This window comes from Dama dama, chromosome 5, assembly GCF_033118175.1.
Source record: "Dama dama isolate Ldn47 chromosome 5, ASM3311817v1, whole genome shotgun sequence".
NCBI lineage: Eukaryota > Metazoa > Chordata > Mammalia > Artiodactyla > Cervidae > Dama > Dama dama.
Genome location: NC_083685.1, coordinates 37,346,095 through 37,359,668, shown reverse-complemented (window position 1 = coordinate 37,359,668; position 13,574 = coordinate 37,346,095). Strand labels below are relative to the sequence as shown.

The 13,574-nt window shown below is 38.7% G+C and overlaps 1 protein-coding gene across 3 annotated transcripts in view; it reads right to left on the bottom strand.

Annotated features, from left to right (window-relative positions):
* AFG2A (AFG2 AAA ATPase homolog A) overlaps positions 1–13,574 on the bottom strand; it is a 330,277-nt gene that overhangs the window by 20,271 nt on the left and 296,432 nt on the right. Inside the window, exon 16 of one of the 3 annotated variants that reach the window (XM_061142300.1) lies at positions 1,177–1,251. The exons of the other annotated variants lie outside the window; for them this stretch is intronic. Coding sequence (XP_060998283.1) covers positions 1,210–1,251 — 42 coding nt within the window. The 3' untranslated portion in view covers positions 1,177–1,209. The remainder of the gene's footprint in view (positions 1–1,176; positions 1,252–13,574) is intronic. 3 annotated transcript variants of the gene reach the window in all.

Below are 13,574 nucleotides of genomic sequence, written 5' to 3'. Positions count from 1 at the left end.
ATTTCGTCTTTTCTTCCCATTTTTTGCCTTGCTTCGCCCTAACCAGCCTTTAAAAGGCCTTCAGCCTCAGCCAGCTCTAGTCACGGCTCGCGTTCTCCACATGTCTGTGTGGCTTCATGCTTCAGAACTGACCTGGCTTTTGTCCAAAGCCTGGTGACTGGAACTGTCTCACTTGCAGTCTCTGCCTTCTGGCAATCAACACTGCTGCTACACTAATGTGGTGGTGGCAGAGGCAGCAACAGAGCTCATGGGGCTGGCAGTGGGCTTAGGAAGTGATAACAGGAAAATCAGGACTCTCTTATTTATTTTTGTGATTCAAACCAGTGTGGTTCTCCAAATCAATTTTTCATGTACACGGTAATGTCCTGGGACTAGCTCTGAATTCTTGGAAGATCATATGCTTAATATGCCATAGACATTCCTAGTATAGATATATTATTCTAGGCCCCTAGTTTCTAGTCTTTACTTATCCCCTCTCAAAGAATGAATCTACTCTGTCTTCAAACATCAGTTTTATGCCAATGCCTTTGAAATGTTTATCTTCAGCTATAAGGCATCTCTCCAGGCCCCTACAGCCCAAAGTGTCCACCATCAGATGTGTCACCTTGATCGGAGAACTTCTTGCTTCACTAACTCATTTTCAAGGATATGCCTTTCATCTTGACATCCACGCTTGAATCCACTAATAATATAGCCCTTTTTCTTGGCCTGATACCACTTAATCTGACCACCTCTCCTGAATCAGATGTTGATTTACTTGGCATCACATGACAATTCTACCCAGAAAGGGCTAACCAATGGGTAAAGCTCAGGTTGGAGGGGATTCTTGAATATCTGTGCTTTGTCCTTGGATGCAGTCTATGAATAAACACATTAGACAAAATCTTTGTCGGTATGCTAATCAAGTATGAATATTTGTTAGAACCGCTGAATATCTGGGGGAAAAAAACAAGCCTAGGAGAAAAAAGATCTCAAATGACATGATGAATGAGTCCTGATTAACAAACGAAACTGATGAAATAAGCTTGGCTCCTCTTAGTAGAGAAAGTGATCAGATGTGAGAGGGGCCCAAACCACAGCACAGCATAAACCCTAATGGGACAACTGTGTTCCCAGAAGGAATGAGGGCTGCAATGAGAAATCATTTCAACTCTTCAGTACCTAGACGGTGCTTACCAAAAGGGTTAGAACTGTTGATCTTGTGAGGCTCTAGAAAGCAGATCTAGGACCAAGGCTGCAGGAGAGAGGTTTCTGCTCAATAAAAGAAACACATGAATAATTCACAAGCTGGCCAGATGTAGATAGCTCTAGAGACAGTGAGTAAACAATCATTAGTTTGTTTCAGTTGCTCAGTCGTGTCTGACTCTTTGCGACCCTGTGAACTGCAGCACACCAGGCTTCCCTGTCCATCACCAACTCCTGGAGCTTGTTCAAAGTCATGACCATGTGACAGGAATATTGTAGATCTTATTCAAATACTGGGAAGAGACTTTCCTTACATGGCAGAGAAGAACTTTCAGTATGCTACCATCATCAAGTCTACAGTATCCCTTTACTTATACTCGCATGCTTAACTGTCCTTTCTGTTTTGATGGTTGTACTACCTGGATTCCTAAGATTAGACCTCCTATTTAAGCAATGGATTCCATTCCCTTTTTCCCAAGTCAAGATTTGCTGCTGTAATTGCTTCCCTATGCATAATCAATTTTCCCCATCAGCATAACAATATGTTGTAATTACTCATTTTAAAAGCATAATCACCTCCCATGTCTCCACATCTGCTTAATTTTTTTTTGTGAAGTATGCATCATGTATGTATTTAGTTTGCTGTGCTGGGTCTTAGTTGCAGCATATGGGATCTAGTTCGCAGACCAGGGATGGAACCCCGCCCCCCAACCCCTGGTATTGGGAGTGCACAGCATTAGTCACTGGACCACCAGGGAAGTCCCTCCACGTCTACTTGAATCCACGACCAATGAAACTCCTTGGAATAACTGTCTTTATTTGCCTTTCTCCACTTCCTCTCCTTCTATTCTGCCTTAAACTCACCCAAATGAGACTTCTGACCTTCCACTGAACTGCTCTGTCAATAATCCAATGGTCAGTCCTCAGTGCTCAATTAACTTGATCTATCATTTGCTATCAATCACCCCTCCCACTTTCTTCAGCTGGACACTGGAACACCCCCAACTCTCTTCACTCCAGCTATACTGACTTCCTGCCTGCTCTTACACAAGAAAGGCTCACTGTCGTTCAGATAATTTGCTCTTGTTGTTCCCCTTCTGGAATGCTCTTCTCTTGGATAACAAACTGCACAATTCACTTACCTCAGGTTTTGATCCAGTATCACCTTTTGAGTAAGCTCTCCCTGGCCACCTGTATTTAAACCTATGGCCTACTCTCTAGAATCCTTTTTTCCTTCTCTGCTTTATTTTGCTCCTCCTCTGTTATTGCCATCTAATATATTACATTTTAGCTTATTTTGTTGATGTGCTCTTTCTCCTCAGAAAAATGGATCCACGAATTGGTAGACTTTCATTTAGTATGTTTGCTATTGTGTACCAGTGACTGGAAACTTACTTAATAGTAGGTGCTCAATAAATACATGTTGAATGAATGAGGACAAATCTGATATTTGACTTAATGGTAACGAAAGTTAGGACTTCTGTCCTAACAATTTGATTTTTGACCAAATGTGGAATTTATTCCTTAGCAAGGGTGCTGTATTTAAAACTTTATATTGTATATATTGCTGAGGCAGATTGCTAAAACAAAACCAAAAAAGCCCTATACAACAACTTCAGAACCAGTGAACCTCTTGCTCTTGCTCCAATCTAGATTCAGTAGGGCAAGCTTTGACTACCATTAATTTGAAGTGTGCTTTTGGCCAGCCTTCCACAAAATGGGGCTGTGCTAAATACCTAGTAACCAAATAAAAACAGTGGAGATTAAGTAGAGATTAGAGCTAAATGGAATGTTAAATAAAGCTCTCAGCTGTGATACCATTTTATATTCCTGAGTGCTTGCAAATAATTCCTGAAAGTACTTGACATGTACATGCAGTCTGTCCCTGACCCCATCACTACCTCAACCCAGGGCTCACCCAGGGGTATCCTACACTCAGGTGCGGCACAGCCAGTTCGAAGCTCTGAGAACACCACCCAGTGCAGAGCTCTGCAAAACTGCAACTCCAAAAAGGCTCTCTGACTGATGAAAGCCTGATCAGGGGGGATCTCAGTGACTTTTGGGTGCTGGTACTTTAAAAAAATCCTCCATGTGATCTGTGCTGTTTTCATAAGGCCTCAGTGCCTACCTGGTCTATGAGTCAAACCCACTAGTGTCAGACACTGTAACCTCAGTGTTACTGATGTTCAGATCAGCAACAGTGGCAACAAGTCTTTTTCTGCTATCTCCTTCAAAAATCATCAGCAGAACCTGCTCTGCATTCCCGGTCTTCTGAACAACAAACAAAGCAGTTACAGGATATTGTAACCAGGATACTGTGTGATTTGTGAAGAAGTGACACTTCTGAGAAACAGAAAATCTGCTTTCTAGAAATATGTTCAGAGATGGAAAGTAAGGGTTTTGTAAGGAAAAGCATTCTGTAAAAAAGAAAAACTGCTAGTTATACAAGCCAAAAAAACTGCAGGTGGCTTTGCTTTTATAAATCAGAAAGTATAAAATCAAAAGAAATAATTTAATGTAAAAACTTTAAGTATAAACATTAATTAATCTTATTTTAAGTATTTTACTACTGATAGCATTTATGTATCAAATACAAAGCAATTTAGTAGTTTTTTTTCCAAAAATAAGAATTATTTCAGATTAGTTCTAAATGTATAGGTCCTTAGGTCTCTGAGCAATTAAAATGCAATAATTTTAGAGGCGAGTTTCAAGATTCAGTGTGACAAAACATAACACAACAGGCAAAGACTTTTCAGCATGCTAATATCTGACAGAAATATGAAGATATAACCACAAACACAGCAGCTCTGAATCCTAAGAACACCGTGAAGCCAGTATTTATTTAGGGAAAGAGAAGGGCTATTCTATTCAACTCAATTCATTTAGGAAAACCAATGCACAAATCGTTGCTCAATGCTCTTGGGGAGGGAATATAAAGTCAACCTGTAGAAGCCTAGAATTCAGAAGGGGGGAATAAGACAATTGTACAAATGCTTTTTAGAAAGTGAAGTGAGTGATATATGAGAAACATAAAATACTGGCATGGGAGAACAATACTGATGATGTAGTGATCACTACAACTACTACCACCACCACCAGTACCACCACTGACTGACTCCCAAATGTTCTAGATCTTCACATGTCTAATCTATCCGACAGTGCAAGTGAGGGAGGCAGCAGTCCCCCTCCCCCACAATTTAAAAATAAAGAAACTGACGTTTAAAGCATTTAGGTGTATTTGCTCAATATCATACAATCAGGTAAGTGCTGAATCCAGCTTTAAATCCGTATCTGCATGACTCCAGTACCTTCGAACTAGTTATCATTATCAGATGATCTGGCCCTCACCATAGCTCCGATGAGGAGGCGCTCACTAATCAAGAGGAGGCCCCTTAGTAATGAGCTTTAGATGAACGGGAGATGTGAAGATGGCGGTGCAGGCAGTGAGGCACACCATGTGAAGGCACACTCCTGAGCAAGGCACAGAGACAGCACAGGGTAGGCTGCATTCAGAGGTTCAAAAATAGTTTCACAAGCCTTGGGTGGTTTCAGACTATGCTCCTTGTAGTCTCCAGGTTCATGTCAAATGTCTGGGGCATTGAGGAAGGATGAGAAGGAAACAGCTGAGAGCGTAGAGAAAGAAGTGACTGAAGGAACAAGACCTGGGGAACACTTCAGCTTAGCGTGATACAAGGAGAGTCTGTAAAAGACAGGAAGAAGCAGAGGAGCCTACGAGAGCTCACGTGAAAACCAGAAGAGCATTTCAGGAAGAGGGTATGACTTCTGGCAGATGGGGCAGAAAGGCCAGGGAAGCTGAGGGCCTGGAGCTCGGGTCCTGGATTGGAGATGAGGAGACTGTTGGTGAGGTCAGCTCAGCAGTGTGGAGGGAGAGAGACCAGGCTGCCAGGGTTTCTAAAGCGACTTGGGAGTGAGCGACTGGAGGCAGTAAGTGTTCCAGACTTTTGAGAATTTCGGTGGTAAAATGGAGACAGGCTGTAACCTAAGAGTAACAACGATCTAAGGGAGGTTTAAAAAGGAATATAGTATCCAAAAGTGGATGTAAAACAAGAAGTGGTATTTCCAGAGTTAATTTTTAATTTCCTGAGTTCACTGCTATACGAATTTCAAACCATTTTGGCACTCATATCCTGGCATGTGTAAGAACTTAATTGCGGAGATAAATGCAGTAGCAGCTCGGACAGAAATCAAAAATCCTCTGTAAAATTACAGGAACGGTTACATTAAGTTCTTCTCAAACTTCTAATCCCCCAATTTCACTTTAGCATAATGGTTAGAGGTCTTTCTTCCAGTGGGTAAAGCCAGGTACCCTCAAGTGTAAGCACACACTAGCACATAAAACACCTACTAACACATAAAATATGATTATTCCAAAACTTCAGATCTTTTCCATTGTCAAATAATCTTCCTTTGTATTCATATTTTATTTGCTTTACCTTAAGTCACCCCCTAATCATGCTGACATCTACTACCGATGATTATATTAGACCTAAAAGTGTTCTTAAACAAATGAAAAATACTGACTTCCATTCCTGAAAGTCCTGCTTCCAATTTTCAGGAGGAAATTAAATAATGTATAAATCAAATACTGGGCCTGAGCCCAGACAGCTGAACATCGTTTTGTCCTTTCAAGGCAAAGAGGAAGTGTCTGCTATGGCAGGGACATGCCAAGAGAAATAAAGCTTAACCTCAGCCCCATGTGAAAGTGATTTTAGATAATCGGGGGTGTCTACAAATAGGTTAAAAATGGGACCACATACTAGCAGGGAACTTTCCATGGAAGTTAAAAAATGTATCAAGATCTAACCCCCACCTTAAAAACAAAATATGTTTGGAAAATGGCATGGCCTTAGAAATTCTATATACAGACAGTAGAGGAAAGGGAAAGTAGACAGGGGAAGAGAGTTGATAAGTCAAAGGAAATTGAAATGTGTTTCCGCTTAGCATTTATGATAGGCTCACAATTTGATTTCTTTGTAATTGTAATTGCCAGATTCAAAATGATATATGTTTGAAGAGGAAGGAAAGGAGGGGGAGGAAGAAGGGGAAAGGGAGGGGAGAGAAAGAAAGAATGACTAAGAATATATGTGTGTAGGTAGAGTGACAGACAGTGAAAAACTATTTAGATTAAGGACTGGCAAATTTATTCTGCAAAGGGCCAGAGAGCAAATATTTTAGGCTTTGTGAAGAACACAGTCCCTCCTGTAACTATTCAAATTACTTTTGTCGTTCGCAGGCAGCCATAGGCAGTATGTAAATGAATGAGTTGTGGCTGCGTGCCAACACAACTTTATGGACACTGAAATTAGAATTTCATGTATTTTTCTTCTTTTGATTTTTCTTCAATCACTTCAAAACATAAAAATATTCTTAGCTTATGGGCCTTACAAAAACAGATTGTGGGACATATCTGACCTGGAGATTCAGTGTGCTGCCCCAAGCCCCCGCCCCAATTCAGATAGAACATTGCTATGAAACTAGGCTTGCCTCAAATTTTGGGGATTCTGGGTAATAAAAACTGCTTTTTTTTTTTTTTTTTTGTCAGTAGCTGAACAAAAAAACAGTAGTAATGGGTGAAAGCATTTACTTGAACAATACAGCAGACTCTAACCCTGTGAAAAAGACAAGCATCTCTATCTGTTTCTACGGGGATACTTACACAAGGAAGAAACCAAAGTTTACATAGTAAGAAACTTTGAAGCCAAATGCTATATAACCATTAATATGCAACATTATTCAGGGATCAAGGGTGTTTTAAAATATTATCCCCTTTATCAGAAGTTAATATTTTATAAACATCCTTTGTAGCATAACACTTGTCTGGAATTACACGTAAATTTCCATCATCACCTCTATGGAAACCAGAGAGCTAGGTACTGGAAGGGTTTTCTGGTGGAACATATGCTTTACAGATCACATGGTGATAAAAACTTTATGGAGCATCTGACCTAGACTTCCAGAAACAAAGGAAATATAAAAGTGCAAAGCATGTACATTCACAGTTTTTTGTGAAGCAAAATAATTTTTATACATTAAATGTTTTATTATGGAACAAACACTGACTTTTTCTTTCTGCATTCAAGGAGAAAAACTCTTACAAAACATCCTGGTAGGTGTCTCACTACGTTGATATAGGAAACAGCATTCCCTTTTATTTTTTTGGGTGGACATTCCCAGTACTTCTCCTTAGTAATCTTGAACAGATGAGGCCTTCTTATTCAGCGAACTGCTCCTCAGCCACACCAACCCTTTACAGTGTGGTCACGGTGCCCTGTGGCACTGTGGGTACCACAGGGGTAGCTGCAAGACACAGCTGGTTGGGACAGATTGTGTCCTGAGGATGAACAATGATTCGGGGAAGGTTTAAAAAAATGAATATATTACCCCCAAATGGTTGTAAAACCAGATCATCTCCAAAGTTGTATTTTTATGGACCGGTCACTCATGGTACCCAGGATTACAATCAATGTGGAGTGGATAATCACACTTGTTTTAGAGAATTTAGAACACAGTTTTTTTATTTGACGGCAAGGTCTGGTCAGGAATGCAATCCTCTATTATAATATTGTCTGTTTAAGGAAACAGAGCTCTCTCAACAGTGACCTGTTTTGTGGTGGTCTGCTTTATGGCAATGTTTCTAGGAATTCATCGTGGGGAAACAAGCTGCCTTAACCATCCACATGGAAACGATTGAGGCTGGAGGCGAGGGAGAGTGGGAAGGCCGAGGGTGTAAAACAGGCGGTGGCCTTGAGAGCAGGCTCAGTGAGTAGTCTTTTTATTTTTTCTCTCCTTCTTCATTTCCTCCCATGCTGTATCCTTATTATTATTTTTAGTACACTTTATTATTTAGAGCAGTTTTTAGATTCATAAAACTGAGTGGAAAATACAGATACCCTTTGCCCCTACATATACATAGCCTCCCCTACAATCAACATCCCTCACCCAGGGGTATATCTGTTACAGTCAATGAACCTGCACCTACACAATATCACCCAAAGTTCAGAGTTTACATCAGGGTTCACTCTTGGCACTGTACATCTTGTGGGTTTGGACAAATGTGTAATGACATGTATCTACCATTACAGTATCATACAGAGTAGTTTCACTGTCCTAAAAATCCTATGTGCTCTACTTATTCATCCCTTCTAACCCCTGGCAACCAATGACCTTTTTTTACTGTCTCCATAGTTTTGCTTTTTCCAGAATGTCATATAGTTGGAATTACGTACTATGTCACCTTTTTGGATTGGCTCCTTAGTGATACACAACTTAAGGTTCCTCCAGGTCTTTTTATGGCTTGATAGTGCATTTCTTTTCAGTGCTGAATAAGAAAGATTCCACTGTGTGGATGTGCTAGTTTATTTATTCACTCACTCACTGAAGGACATCTTGGCTGCTTCCATGCCTCTGGTAGTTATTCTTCTTTTACTATTACTACAACGACTACACATATGAGAAAACTACCCAGGTCACAGCGCTAGTAAATATCAGAGATGGGATTCAAATCCAGGATCGCCTCATTCAAGAGTCTGAGTTTTTCATCTCTCTGCTATACTTCCAATATGTGTATATTTTTATATGTATTTATTCTTTCTAGCTGAAGCTTTAAAAAAAACTGTCATTTCAATCAGAAGTAATATAAACTCACAGTAAGGGAAAAATTAATAATTTCAGGTTTGTTTACCATGATCCTAAATCCAGGAGTTTATTTCAACATCCACAAAATGCCATTTAGTAAGAAACATATAGATTAAGACATAAAATTTCCCCTTAAAACTTTAGCACACAACTTCCCCTACTGTGGAAACATAACAAATTTCTGGAATGTACAAACTTAAGGAAAAGCATCAGTACCCTAACTTGGCATTTATCACATGCTTTATGTTTTTATATTTTAATAAACAAAAATTAAATGATAAGCCAATTAGGTCAGTTAGCTAAGAATATAAGCCGGATTGCCATAAAACTTTCCTTTCCCTCCCAGGTCATTTTTCTGGTCATAAAGATACTAAAATAATGAACAAAACAAAGACAAAAGAACAGTGGTAGGTAAGGGAGTTTAAAAGACCAAACCAAACAGGGACAGAAGAGGCTACCAGAACCGTATGCAAACAATGCTTATAAATGCATCAACATCACCTCCAGAGGTCTCATCCCTTGGTTCTGCAGGCCCCCAAAGTCATTTATCAGAAAAGTAAATGAGTAGACTCAAGGGTAGAAATGGGATATTTCACACAGTGTGGCTGTTCGTGGTTGTTTCCATTTAATTGGAACACAAGTGAGTCGACAATGGTGGAAATTGAAGGGGGTTAAAAAAAAAAAAAGACAATCATCCAAGGGTCTGTCTGAGGAAAAAGTACTGCAGAGAAAATTAACATAAACACAAAAATTCAATTAAAAACTGTTTCCAACAGATTTGGATATGAAAGTTAATATACCTGCACAACTCAAGAAGTAAAAGCAAACATGTTCAATTACTCAACCAATGAGTTGTGCTTTTATTCAGGCCCATCCAGAAAATCACTCTGGGATTCTTCCTCTTACTGAAAATTATGACCCTCAGGAAACTTGACTTTGACCAAAATGATTCAGATCACAGTGTTGCCAGGACTCTGATGAGATCAACCAAAGTTCTTCATCCTGGATTCTTGCCTCAAGTTCTTTCATATAAGAATGACATCCTCTCATTACCAGACAGCCTCTCAAAACACATGGACTATTCTAGTGGGGAGTCCAATTATCATTTCCAGATTAAATCAGTGCCTAGAGCACTTGAACTAGAGAACTGGATAACAGGATATGATAGGGTTTAAAAAATGATGTACCCTTTTATATATATAATTAATTTGAACCTTGCCCAGCCCAGCACTGATCCCAACTTGTTATCATCAAATATCAAAACTCAAACCCATGGTAAAAGGCAGTGGGAGAAGCCTTTTATCTTCAGTGATTATCTTGGCAAATGCCTTGGATTCACACAAGTGTTTTTTTTTTTTTTTTAATACAGTTAAGATAAAACAGTTTCAGATATTCCAAAAAGAACATATACTACTTCTTTCCAGAGAAGATGGTAGAGTGCTCAGTGTGGTAAACTTTCACAAAAGTAACATTGTATGCATGAAGTCTTTCACTCATCAAACATTTATTAAGAACAAACTATAGGCCAGACACTAATAGTCTTCTTTGATCAATTAATTCATTCTAAGATTCCGAAGCTTTAACACTGGCATTAGAAAGGCATTATTTCTGGTAAATGTAAGTGGTGTTTTCAGATCATTGCAGAAGGGCAACTATTAAAATAATTCAAAAAACCCTTCAAGATGACACTGAGTTACAACTAACATACTATATAGATTAATTCCTTGTGATACTGAAGATGAGACTAGATTATCAAGTTGGTCAGAAAGTAAGAAAAAGCTAGAGCAGAAGCTTAATAGACACAAATTCCCAGCCACACACACACATTTACTGAAAGCATTCAAAACCATCCTAAAGAAACAATGGATATTCAAGAAAATTAAGATTTAAGGGCACAGGCTTTGGAGTATTACTAGGGTTCAAATCTTGGATCTACCAGTTTTATCTGTGAGATCTTAAAAACACTATTTTAAGCTAAAGTTTCTTCCTCTGTAAAATGAGTGTACTATTTATTTTTTCTCATAGGGTTGGTTATTGTATTAAATAAGATAACTTTGTGTCTCATAGGATTATTGTATTAAAAATTAAACAACAAATTATATTAGGCTTATAGTATTAAATTAGTTATTACATGACATTATTGCTAGTTGTCTAGCAATATCATAGTAATTGTTCAACAAAACTGTTGCAAACAATTACTAATAATATTAATAAATTACCTGATTACTGAGTATATAATGAAGACCAATATAGAATCTGGTGACTATAGAATCTGGATTTATCTACCATTTTTTTCCCTATGCAAATTATTTATAACCTAATTCAAGTGGAAGTCATTGTGAGTGGTTTAGGAGGCTTCTATCTCACACATCCTTATGTTTCTACTTGTGGAAATGTTCACTTTCGGTTGTAATTTGTTTCTAATTCCTAAAATTCCAGCTTTTCCTTGGAATGTCTTCCAGTAAAAAAACTGAAGCTGATAAATGGAATTCTGATATGAGACAACTATAAGCAAAGCGACTACAAACTAATCTTTATAGCCATTTAGCATCCAATGTTGGAGACTGAGGGGGAATACATTGTTAAACAGCAACAGCATAAAGGAATGAAGAAAGGAAGTTCACAGATTGGAAACATAGTTTTGTACAACTATTTAATAAGTTTTACAAATATGTAGCAAAATCCTAAAGATGGACTTTGTGTGGGTCTACTAAATTCACAGAAGGATTTTCATTATATCCATACACATATAGAATGAATTATCTGTCAACAACCATCTTTGAAAACAAAAAGCAAAATGTTTTCTGGCAGAAAGAAGCTCAACAATGTCACCCTGACTATTGGTATTATCTGAGCATCAAGACTGAGTGATGAAATTTTGCACTGCCTTTGCTGACTGGTTGATAGGAAAGATCATTCTTGCCAAAGCCTCCAAGAATCTCACTGTGTACTACAGTGCATTACTGTTAATGACATTGTGATTCTCAGCATGTGAAACCTTTTCAAAATTACTAAAGGTAAATCATATTCATGCTCCAATGAACAAACTCAAATTATTAATACCATCTTAGATGATGGTGGTGGTGGGGGAAACCAGTGAAATATTAAGAATGCCAGGGGCAGAATTTCAAGTGTAGGACCAGATGACTTTTCAGGGTAAGTTACACATGGCAAAAGAAAAACTTAAATTTACTCAAATGTATGTGCATCATGGACTTCCCTGGTGACTCAGACAGTGAAGAATCTGCCTGCCGTGTGGGAGACCTACGTTCGATCCCTGGGTTGGGAAGAGCTCCTAGAGAAGGGAACGGCAACTCACTCCAGTATTCTTGTCTGGAGATTTCCACAGACAGAGGAGCCCGGCGGGCTACACTCCATGGGATCGCAAAGAATCAGACACGACTGAGCAACTAACACACGCACATACATGCGTGTACCACGGTTTCATCAAATGAACAATGAATCTCAAGTACCCAGAGATTTTTGTTCTCAGTAATGGGTAAGCTAGCTGTTAAGCCAAAGAAGAAAAGGAGGACAGCTTAACCCACAGGGATTAGGACATCCTTCAAGCCATGAACCTCTCATGGAAAGAAAATATAAAATGAAGCTGGCAAGCAAGGACACCGAATAAGGCCACAGGGACTGAGTCTTGCCTGAGTCAAGGGGTGATACTCACAGGGATCCCCCTGAAACTGTGCCCTGCTGTGTTTCGGCTGGCAGGAATTTACCAGCGCTGTCAAACCCTGATAACAAAAGAATCCTCATTAAATTAAACCAAAAGAAAGGTAAAAACGTATGGATAATTTTTTTAACTCTTTCTATAGGCAGGAAACCAGAAGATGATAAAGAACTGAAGAACATGCTCACACTACTCCAACTATTATTTTCTTGCCAAGCTGGGAAGGCACAATTCTCCTTAAAGGTATGTTTAAGTAATACTGTGGCCTTGGAAGTAACTCCTTAGTGAGGGACTTCCCTGGAGTGCTAGTCACTTTCCAGCATTGTGCTACAGTAGACTACAAGGATTTCATCAATCATGCAAAATCTGGGTATATCCTATTACCTATGTGCACATAACTCCATGATAAGCTGCTTTACAGGTGTCACAAAAACTATCCTTGGAGAATGAATGAGGGATAAAAATGATGGACTGTTATACTGATTTTCCCATGTACATTACTTTTCATGGTCTTAAGGATGAAAACATCCTGAGTTGAAAAGGTAATCTGTGCATCCGCTTTTTAGGTTGAGCGTAAGAAGATAATAATATCTCTAGCTATAATTCAGAGTGCTCTTCTAATTGTACTTTGATCAAGCTTCAGGTTAAAATAATTTGCCTGCCAAGGCACACTGTTGCTCAGGGTTTTAATTCTCAAAATTACAGGTAGGGATATAAAAGGTGGAGATTTTAAAACATTATTTTCCTCTTTTAAGTTCAAACTATGTTTTCTGCATTATTTTATTGAAGAACCCAAAACGAACAGGTGAATGGGAAAGCAGCATGAACCTAAATTCTTTGATGTACAAAGCACACAAGATTTATAACTATTTCTTCATTATATTTCTAAGCTTTACAAATAAATATTAAACATTAACTCATTTCATAAAAAGTTTCGTTAGGGAATACCCTTCCCCTAGAAAGTATACAGGTAATAAAGGCAATCAAGTTGGCCTTTTTAATATTCACCAATGATAAATCACTTTTCAAACTGAGGTTATTGTCAGGCTCTACG